This window comes from Cupressus sempervirens, chromosome 8, assembly GCF_028749045.1.
Source record: "Cupressus sempervirens isolate cs-2001-9-10 chromosome 8, ASM2874904v1, whole genome shotgun sequence".
Taxonomy (NCBI): Eukaryota; Viridiplantae; Streptophyta; class Pinopsida; order Cupressales; family Cupressaceae; genus Cupressus; species Cupressus sempervirens.
Genome location: NC_143125.1, coordinates 174757452 through 174769089, shown reverse-complemented (window position 1 = coordinate 174769089; position 11638 = coordinate 174757452). Strand labels below are relative to the sequence as shown.

Sequence of the window (11638 nt, the reverse complement as noted above, 5' to 3'; positions counted from 1 at the left end):
TAAATTTTCATTGGAAAATTGCCAGCCCCCCTTGCTGATAATTTTGTTCGGCAATGAAAACTAGCAATCTATTTTGGCAAGTTAACTTTTCATTTCCCATTTTTTCTTTAATTTTTTTAAATCTTTAATATTATTGGTTTGAATGATTATCCCTTATAGGGATGCTTTTTAAGGAACCATTCAATAAGAAAGTTTTTTGTCTAAATAGAAACTTCCTCTTCCTCTTTTCTCAAGTCTACTTTAATAATAGTTTTGTGCATAGAAACTTTACTTTACACAAATTTAACAACACCTATATCACATTAAGAAAGTCTGAATAATTTTTTAATCTTTACTATTTTCACACTAAAAAATCAAAACACATAAAAAAGATATAAGAAATAATATGTCCAAAATAATTGAAAAATAAATATGAACTATCTTCACAATGAGTTAATTTCTTATAATCAAGATACCATTTTATAACTCATAAGGAATTCTCAATAAAAAGAAAAATCAAAATATCATTTTTTTAATACATTTGAGATTATTTTTAATAATGGTTAAATAAATTAATAAAATATTTATTGATTAATTATAAAAAATAAAATTAACAATTAGAATAAAATATTACACATATTCTACCATATTTAATTTTAAAAGATAGGTAACACATTGCATTAAACTAAAAAATGACTTTTATCAACAAAATAAAACAAATATGAATGTATGATAAATGTCACACATGTATTTGTTGTTATAGTTTTTATAGTAATTAAATATTAGAATTTAAATAATAAATTTAGTCTTTTTGTTACAATATTATGTCTTTATAATATTTTGAAAAAAGTCTAAATTAATTCTAATAGATTAAGTAAATATTGGTTCAAGTAAAAAAAAACATCTGTAAATAAATTATATATTATAAAAAACAAGCACCCTAGTAAAAATCTAAATATTTTATTAAGATAAATGTTGGATAAAAATTAGATTAAAAAAAGGTTTACCAAGTTCATTTTATGACATGGTTTAAATTTGATATATTTTTTAAATGTTAAGTTCCACAAAAGTTTAATAATAATACATTTTTGTTGTCACTTAATTCTAACAAAAAATCTTTACAATGGACCAAGATAAAGCTCTGTAATTCTCTTTGTTTCTTGTGTTGTTCTGCTCTCTTTGGTTTTCAATAACATTTTTACCCCTCTTTTAGTTATAAAATTCTTTACAATGCTTCATTGGTTGAATTTGAGAGATAGTAAGAGATCAGTTTAATCTTATGGATTTTACATACAGATATTTATAAAATATTAATATCAAAGTAGAAAAGGAAAACCTAAACTAATGTTTACCTTGAAAATCTTGTGTAGCAATGAGGAAGGTGTTTTCATTTTAAAGAATTTTTTTTATTTTGATAATAATAATGATAATAATAGAAAAAATATTTGAGAAGTAGAAAATATGCAAGAGAAACTAATTTAGAAAAATAAAATATTCAAAAAATTAAATAAATCAATAAATAATTTAATGAACATTTTTTGTTTACTTATTCAAAATTTAGGCTACGAACTTTTATTGTATGTTTTTTTGTTGATTCTCTCTATATTTAAATTTATTGATTTAAAGTAGATTTTTAATGCAATTGTATTGACAAGAGGTAGATTTGGAAGAATTTGTATTGATACTTTGATTATTTTATTTAAATTGAAATATACTTAGATTATTTTGATTAAAGATTGAGTAGATTAATAAAGTACTTATTGATTAATTTCTAAAAGTAAAATCAACAAGAACAATAACATTAATTAGAATATTGCACATATTCTATCATATTAATTTTGAAACATAAGTAACACATTGCATCCTTATATATATATATATATATATATATCAACAAAATCAATTATGAATGTACGATAAGATAAATCATGTCTAAATAAGTTTGATAATAGAAATAGATTTATCATTTACTTATTATCAATTCATTCTTACAACCATAAAAATAAAATATATAATTACAATTTTTAATATACTTATTTACAACATATATAATAATATTTTACTATTAAGATTATAATTAATATGATATTTATATAATTATAATTATATTTTTTCTTACAGAAATTGTTATCACTTTGTAAATTAAGACAACTATAATATTGTTAATTTTAGACTAAGGCAACTATAATACTAAAGCTCTCGTCTAATACTTATGGATTAAAGCTCTCCTTGAATCATCACTATAATTTATAATGACAAGTACTAGCAACTATGTGACACTTGTTTATTCATGGTTGAAATGTGTACACTTAGATTTTTTAGATTTTTTAGATTTTTTTATAATTGAAATGAAAACAATATGAGCATAGGAGTGATTCTTTCACCTTCTAATCAATAATTTCCCAATTTAACATGTTGTAATTCTCATTTTATTTCTTTAGTGACACATGGATATTTAGAAATAAATAATAATTTTTCTATTATATAATTTATTTTTTAAGTTTTGAAATTGATATTTTTGACAATTAAAAGAAAATTGTAGTTTTTAGCAATTACTTGCTAATAAATAAATACAAAGAAGTCAAATTTAATATTATATAAATAAATAATCAAACTATAATAATAATGAAAAAAAAAGATTTTATATCAAGATTTAGAATAAAAAATTATTTCATGATTTATTAATAGATTTATTAAAAATTAATTAAAAGTAAGATATAAAAAACAAAGCTTATTTAAAAAATTAAAAAATTAATAATTAAAAAATATAAATTTAATAAAGTGATTTATAATTAAAAATATTTATGAAATTTGAGTAAGTTGAAAAAATGGCTTTTAATGAAATGTGAATTGAGATTGCCTCAAATGGTTCCTTTTCTTTATAGATTTTTCTCCTATAGTATATATAAATTACATAGATTTTTTTGTGATCATTTTATTTATACAAAAAAAAATTATATCATTTCTATTGACTCATCGTTGCATGCACAAAAGTATGCAACTGCTAGTTTAGTTCATTTTATAACAATTGCTAGTGTGTGGTGAATGGACTATTTCTTTTGAGAGCCAACAAGATGGTGTGGCATTTTGATTGACTTGGTGAGATTTAATTATGAGTTATGGTGCATAAATTGATTATTGTAAGTGTTGTATAATTGTAAAAGGTGCCATGTGCATCTTAGCATGGGCCTATTTTATATTTTGTACATTGGGGAAGTCCTAATAGATCGACCTAATTGTTTGGTTGCAATTTGTATAAAGAAAATTATTTTCTTTGGTTGTAATGTATGAGATGATTATCATGTGTCCACACCTTGATGCTAGATACCAGAGAAAAACTAAAGGATTTTTAGATGCTTTGATAAGATGAATGAGTGAGATCTATTATTGTTCCTAAGTTTTCTTCATTGGAACTCTTAAGACAAGTGTGTTGTCATTAACATTTCATTATTTGGATTTGTAAACCCTTGAAGATGGCTTTAACCTTCACATCTTAAATAGTCAGTCTTCATGAAGGTGGACTTAACATTCTCTCTTCGGGAAGTGTGATCTAGTTGTGAGCCTTTTGTTCTCATCAACTCTTAAAAGGGTTGGAACCTTTTATAACATGGACTTGCCCTTTAATAGGGATAAATATACTAAATGTATTGTATCAAATCCTAATAGGGCCGGGTCTCCTAATATGGACACTTTCATATGGGAACATGATCTTGTACACATCATCCCCATTGAGGTTTTCCCTTAACAAGGTTTTCCTCGAGAACACAAGTCCTTTTGTTATGGTGTTGGCTTCCATATTGTGATGTGTTATTATATTCTTGGTTGGTTGTTTGTTTAAGAAGTTTGGAGTTTATAACTATTGTACAACTGACTCACCTCCCCCTCTCTGTTGTGTGGCGTAGACTAATATTACTAACACAAACATAGATTTTCAACCATCAAAAGAAAATCCTAGCCCTCATAGATCCACTAGGACTGTCATCCTTATTTTTAGATGCATTCCCTCCCTCACCCAAATTTGGATTTCCTTGGCTCTCATCCATTGCTAAAGATCAAGGCTTTCTATTGAGATGATGTTGAAATCACTTAAATATCAATTTTAATATATCTTATATGTTTAAATATTGATCTATTGAGTCTTCCAACAAGAACATGATATTAAAAAAACACTTAATAATAAATAAATAAATAGACATGTTTGAATGGTAAATAAATTACATGCAATGATAAAGATTATTCACTACCACAATACTATTTTAACTTTGTGCATTATTTACAACCTCCCATATTTTTCTTACATGGTCTTTATCTATCTACCATAAATACTTCATCAAAATTTTGACAAGCAACAACTTTAAATTTACTATGCATCATGCTATAAAATATGGATGTGGGATCTCAGGAAACATGGTCTCTATCTATCCACCATAAGTACTTCATCAAAATTTTGACGAGCAACAACTTTAAATTTAGTATGCATCATGTTATAAAATATTGATGTGGGATCTCTGAAGAAGGGGGAAAATGGAAAATATCTAGAGAAGCAAATATGGAGGAAGGTTTTTGCATAAATAGTTTCTAGATTCTAAACATCTTTACCTCATCTGTGAATTCATGTTCATATTTTTGTTGTTGCTAGATACAATCACTATATTTATACTCGCCGAAATCTTTAAATTAAGATAAAATAAGAAAAATGTCAAATACTCTACTCTTTGTTTCTATTCTTAAACTTGTCCGTTTTGGTTGCACTGTTATTTTTGTGTTAAATATTCCATGAACCTCTTCTCTTAACCAAAATAAACTTTATCACCCTATGCTTCTGATCTTTTTCTATTTAATCATCCTTACTTTATAAGGTTATTCCCATCAGCAACTCCCCTTTTTCTCTTATCAATGAAATATTCCACACTCCATAGCACCAAGCCCGCCTGTATATTCATTGCAAGTTCCAGCAACCATGCTGTACCAATTAGAATTCGGCTTAGAATGATTTTGCACATACAGACACTACTTTTGCCATTTAGACTTAGCACATTCACCAAAATCATTCACTTAACATTTGTCTCCCCAGGAACTAGACACTGTGTCTCTTATTGAATAATATTGTTTCTCTCATGTTGGTGCAGCAATATCATTGTTTTCATGCTGATTCGGCTCTTTAATCTGTGACCAATAGAAAAATGAAACTCAAAAACTATCTCCTCACTAAATTGCAGTCCTTCCCAACACAAGACCATCCATATAATTACTTCAATTCAATGCACAGTTACAGGCTTGCTGAAAAGACATTTATCTAAGATATAGGCCACCATTAAAATAATAATAATATTTGATCTCTTAAGATACGACCCAATTATAAAATATTTGAACATGGTTTTCATTAACCTAATCAACAACGTGTAGTTTATATCAGATCCATGCAATCTGAGAGATCCTGGTTCTATTAAAATAATAATAATATTTGATCTCTTAAGATACGATCCAATTATAAAATATTTGAACATGGTTTTCATGAACCTAATCAACAACCTGTAGTTGTATATCATATCCATGCAATCTGAGAGATCCTGGTTCTATACTTGGCGTCAAGAGGAATCACAGAAAACCTCCAAACATTTATCTATATCTGACATTATGACTACTGTGGGGTTCGACTCAAACAAGAATCTTGATAATGAGCATGATCATATGAAAGCCGTCAAAGATCTGTTGGATGAAGGCCTTACAAATTTAGTGCCTGATAAATATATCTTTCCTCAGGACAAACGCCCAACAGCTGCTCAAGTCATACAAGGGGAGAGTATACCAGTTATTGATATTTCAGGCCTTGATGGATCTCAAAAGGAACGAATTCAAACAATCCAAGCTCTTGCCCAGGCTTGCTCAGAATGGGGATTTTTCAGGGTAATGTACCTTCTATTTTCCTTTCTTACTGATGAAATCTTGGTTCGTAGGAAATGCAAATTGAAAGTTTTTAGCAACTTTTGCCGATTCACTGTTGCGAACAAGGTTTTCACTGTATATGTGAGCGAGTATGAAAATATTTGAGATAAACTGTTTGTCTCGTTCAATAGCATTGCAAAATTAGCTTTATAAAAAATTTGGAATTTCAGGAATCACTACTTTCAACTTCGATTTTTTCTGATATCGATACAAATCTTCAGTCTTACATAATCAAAGATTGAAATTTTAGGTTTCAATTTTACTTAGTCATGAATTGAGCGGGAGCTTTCTGATCGAGCTTTTTATTTGAAGGAGAGCAGGTAATTAATCATGGAGTTGAACCGTCTCTGATAGCCAGTATGTTAGATGTAGCCCATCAGTTCTTCTTGCTCTCCTCAGAGGAGAAGATCAAGTATGGGAACGTGGATGTGTCGGATCCAGTGAGATATGGAACCAGCTTCAATCCTAAAGTTGACCAGTCTTTCATTTGGAGAGATTATTTGAGGCATTCCTGCCATCCTGTACTACGAACTCCAGATAACCCCCCAAATTACAGGTGGTACATTTCTCTACTCTGTTTATCGGATGATAACAATGAATACCTAAGTGCAGATTATCAGATGATAGCAATGAATACTTAAGTGCAGATTTTTTTAGCATTTTATAGCTTAACTGGATCAGTACGTCCAAGGATAAAACTAGGCACCAAGTGAAATCAAATGAATATAGAATGCTCTAGAATCTAGAGTCTTTACAACACAGTTGATCATTGAAATGGAGCACGGAGCTAAGAGACTAAAGAACTCTTCATAGCTTCAATTGGATTTTTGTCAGCTAATCGAAAAACATGAGCGTAGTTCATCCCAATCTAAAGTTTGACTATTTATATACTGCAATTGAATTGAATTTCTGAATTTCTGGATAGGATTTGTAAAGCTTTCTTTGGCTCTCTTGCATTCTGATTATGGATCACGTAGTTTGATTTGAAACATCGATTAAAAAGAAGCTTTACACAATGGTACCCAAAAATTCTATAGCAATCTAATGGATTTTGGAAATCTTATAGCTCTTAGGACCATCCTTAAACATCACACACTAGGAGAAAATTAAGCTTGGAAAAAATAAGTCAACTTTGACTATTTAACAATTTTATTGTTGGAATGAAGCTTAGTGTGTGATGTTTAAGCAGTCCGAGCTCTCACCTATATACTTCTAATATCACAAGCTCTGTTAGTTTACAGAATACTCTGATAATTTAGTTTGTTTAAGCAATTTTTTAAACAATTTAGTTTCTCTTTACTTGGCTAGTCTGCATATATTTCTATTCTTGTCACCCATTCTGATGATGGATCATAGAGTGTGATTGGAAACGTTATAGATGCTAAATAAACATACACAGTTGAATTTAGAAAAAGAATTGCTTAAACATATGAATTGTGGAAATCTGATAATGTTAATTTAGTTTGTTCTTTTAGATAACATGAAATAAGTCTTTAAAACCCATTTATCTGATAGAGCTCTTTATTGTATCTTTTATGAAAGTAGAGATGTTGCTGGACAGTACTTCAATGAAACCAGAAAAATGGCTGTGAAATTGATGGCAGCAATATCTGAAAGTTTGGGGTTGGAACCAAATCACATAGAAACTGCGTTCAGAGAAGGCCTTCAGGCTGGCATACTAAACTTATATCCAGAGTGCCCACAACCAGAGCTTACAATGGGCATTGCACCCCACTCTGATCATGGTGGTACCACCATACTTTTACAAGATGATGTGGGAGGTCTGCAAGTGCGGCATAAGGATCATTGGGTGGCAGTGGAGCCTGTTCCAAACACTTTCATTGCTAATGTTGGCGATCATGTGGAAGTATGAGATGTATTTCTTGATTTGATTGTGCATTAATTTTTGTATCAATGTTTCAAATCACACTCAATGATCCGTCATCAAAGATATGATTTATTTTTTTATTAAGAACAGGTGGTGAGCAATGGAAGATACAAAAGTGTGGAGCACAGAGCACTGGTGAATGCAAATAGAGCAAGAATGTCAATTTCAGCAGTGAATGGGCCTGCGTTGGATGCTTTGATATTTCCCGCTCCACAGCTAGTTGATGAAACTCACCCACCACTGTACAGGGCCATGTTGTATGGAGAGTTTCTTAGGCACGTACAGACCACTGTGCTCAGAGGTAAAGATAACTTAGATATGCTGAAGATACGAAAAGAACAATAGCAGATCTCATCTTTTTATATAAGGGTATAATTATGGAGTACTTAATGCATTTTAATATGAAAACTAAGTCTAGGTGTGCTTTGAGTGGAAAGACATTCCTTTCGACCTTAAGACATCAATTAGTTATGATTTTTATATGTTTTTATTTGAAATATTATTATTAGTATACTATTGTATTACTTGTCACTTCTCTTATTGTATTTGCCTAGGCAATATACTATTATACTATTGTAATCAGTTATCTATAACTAGTGATTATTCTTTTCTACTTCAACCAATCAAATGCAAGTATTTCTACTTTCAAGTTTAAGTTTTGAGTTTTGTAATGTTTAAACGTATGATTTTTAACTTTGAAAATGGTGAAAATTATTTTCTTACAATTTGATTTGCAGGAACTACCCAAAAAATTTCGAATGAAATATTTATTAAAGTTTAAAACCAATATAATAAAATATGATAAATTTCATATTTGATTTTTCTACCTTAGAACTACCAATTCTTTTCTAGCATTTTTTAAATTCAATACTAGCATTTTTTAAATTCAATAATAATTAAAATTCTTCCTATTTCAATTTTTAATTTTTAATTTTAATTTTAATGTTTATGTTTGATTTTTAATTTCTAAAATCATCAATTTATTTCACTTGGTATTTTGAGTCTTACTACTCTATTAATATTCTTACTATTATAACTAACAATACTATTATAACTGAAAATAAAACATATTATAACTAACAATAAAACATATAGAATAATTTATATTATAATAATAACATTACATTAATATGAAATGTTAATTAGATTAAATACTATTAAATATTATCAACACAATTATTGCTTTCTAACTATTAAATTTTTAACTTTCAACTATTAGAACTTTAGGCAAATACATGCCACTATGTGGCACTTGTTAATTATATATTTTATGTTTTATATAATGAATTTGAATTTTTTTTAAAGTTTAAACTTTATAATATTGAAAAATTATTCATTGATCATTTGATTGCTAATTTAGTACTCTTTTCATGAATTTTGGACAAATTATTGTATGAATAAATAATTATCATTTTTGTTAAGATTTTTTATTTTACATTAATAATTTGAATTTTAAAAAAATATGAAATCATTTTAGTTTATAATATATTTTGAAAATATATATTGTTATAATGTACTAATTTTATTATTTTTAGAATCATATTATTTTGTTTACTTTAACAAATATAATTAGACTATATTATTACTATTTGTTATTTATAAAAAAATTATTATTTCTATTATAATTATAAAAACTATAATAATTAGAAAATCAATATATTATTACTTCTTACTATATAATTAAAGGTACTTAGAGCATGTTTCCATGTCAAGCTTATTTTGATAAGTGGTGGTTGCTCAATAATTATAGGAAATAATAGTGGAGCTTGTGGCCCCATAAACATATAATTTGTGCTTTTTTTTTAAAATTTAATTAATTACACAATACTTTTCAAAAGAAGAAATTAGAAATAAAATATTTTCTGAAAAGGAGGGAAAAATGTTTGTGGAACAAAGTAAATTTTTTGACAATAAGTAGTGATTGCTTATTTTTAGTCCCTCCTCTTTTTGCATTAAGGGTGTGATCCTATGGAGGGGGGCTTCTTAAAATAATAGTAGATACTCTAGAGATTTTTAGGATTATTTTAAAGTAGGAGATCCCATGGATTTTGTAGTGGAGTTATTCTTAAAAAGTTTAAGCTCCATGATTTATGGAAGTGGGTGGTCTCATGATTTTATTTTTATTTTAACATATTAAATGCACTTACTAAATAAATAAATATGTTTAAAAATTTTATTGATAAAAATTGGAAATTGGTATATGATTGAGAAGTGGCACAAGAAAAGCCTAAGTTGGTGGGGCAATTTCTAGCTCTCAATCTTTTCCATCTACTTAAATTTGCAACCTAAAAAGTGGAGGCTACTACTTTTGAGGAGAAGATTCCAATTAATCTCATAACAAACTATTTTTTGACTTCATAGGACCATCCATTCCATACAAATAGATCCTGCAATCCCCCTTATGGGACCTCACCTATTTTCAATTGCTAAATAGTAGTCACTCTACTAAAGTACCTAGAGATTCTAAATTATCCTTTATAGACACTTTTAAATTTCTATTAGAACACTTAACTGTTTAAATAGAACCACAAACTATATTTAAGTAGCCATATAGGAACACAAGGTTAGTCTTGCTTGTTATAAATTTTATTTTGACAACACCTTTTATATCTTATATTGAACATATCATAACTACTATGTGTCACGTGGCTAGTACTTGCCTTAATAGTAATATATATATATATATATATATATATATATATATATATATATATAGATTCAGAGTTTGATACTAAGCCAATATTATTTAGTTATAAATAAATTTGTTGATTTTTTTAATTAGTATATATAATTTGTATCAATTATAAGATAATTTTATGTAGAATTAATAGTAAAATTATTTTGTTTTACAAATCTAGAATGGTATTTTAAATAAAATTAATACATACACTAATACAATTATTATAAACTTAAGTAAATGTATACATAAATAATCTTTAATTTTAAAAAAGAATTCAAATAATTTTAAATTTTTTTAATATAATCATTATCAATTCTATAAATAAAATAGTTCATATATTAACAAACTCAACAAATAACAAAAATCAAGATCATAAGGGAGGACAAATATATTTATTGATTATTGAGGCTGGCAAAGGAGTGGTTGCTAGATCTAGCACTTACCAATATGGTTTGGCCATTTCATATTTATTTCTTTGATGTTTAAAATTCCTTTCTTTTCTTTGGAGTCATCACAACCACTACAACTACATTTGGACATAGCTTTGGTAATCTGTGGCATATTTAATTAATAATTATAGACTTTTTCAAATTTTAAGATTGAAAATGTGAAAGTAGCCAATGAGAAAATATTATTATTATTTTGCAATAAATAACTCACAACATATAAAGGGGAGGATGAAGTCTCCTTCACATAGTGTGAAGTTAATAAATATAACATCTCATATTCATACTGTGAAGTTAATATATATAACATCTCATATTCTTCTACCCTTATGAATATAATTGATGGCACTAAAAAACATTAATCATCGAAGATGGACCTATTCTTACCAAATGATGAATAGATAATTACCATGAATCATTTTTTACACAAATGTCATCATTTATTTCAAACTATCATATTGATTTGATAAAACCTCCATTAGATAACATGAGAAAAAATAGAAATTAACTATACAAATGTAGGCATATTAAAAAATATCTATAACTAGAGAGAAAGAATTATTGCTAAAATATTGTAAATGGGAAAAGAATTATTGTCAAAATGTTTTAGACAAAAAAGCTTTCCAAATCACTTTCTTATAGTAAAACCTAGAAAAGCACTCTTATAACACAAAATGCTATCAACCAATGAAATTGTAA

General features: G+C 27.4%; 1 protein-coding gene across 1 annotated transcript; it reads left to right on the top strand.

Moving 5' to 3' along the window:
• The first annotated feature begins 5545 nt into the window (after positions 1-5545).
• On the top strand, positions 5546-8277 carry LOC149542116 (fe(II)/2-oxoglutarate-dependent dioxygenase 4-like). The gene is made up of 4 exons (XM_089796164.1): positions 5546-5886; positions 6246-6481; positions 7471-7792; positions 7904-8277. The coding sequence occupies exons 1-4, from the start codon at positions 5617-5619 to the stop codon at positions 8156-8158; spliced, it is 1083 nt and encodes a 360-aa protein (XP_089652290.1). The 5' UTR covers positions 5546-5616; the 3' UTR covers positions 8159-8277.
• Positions 8278-11638: the final 3361 nt, after the last annotated feature.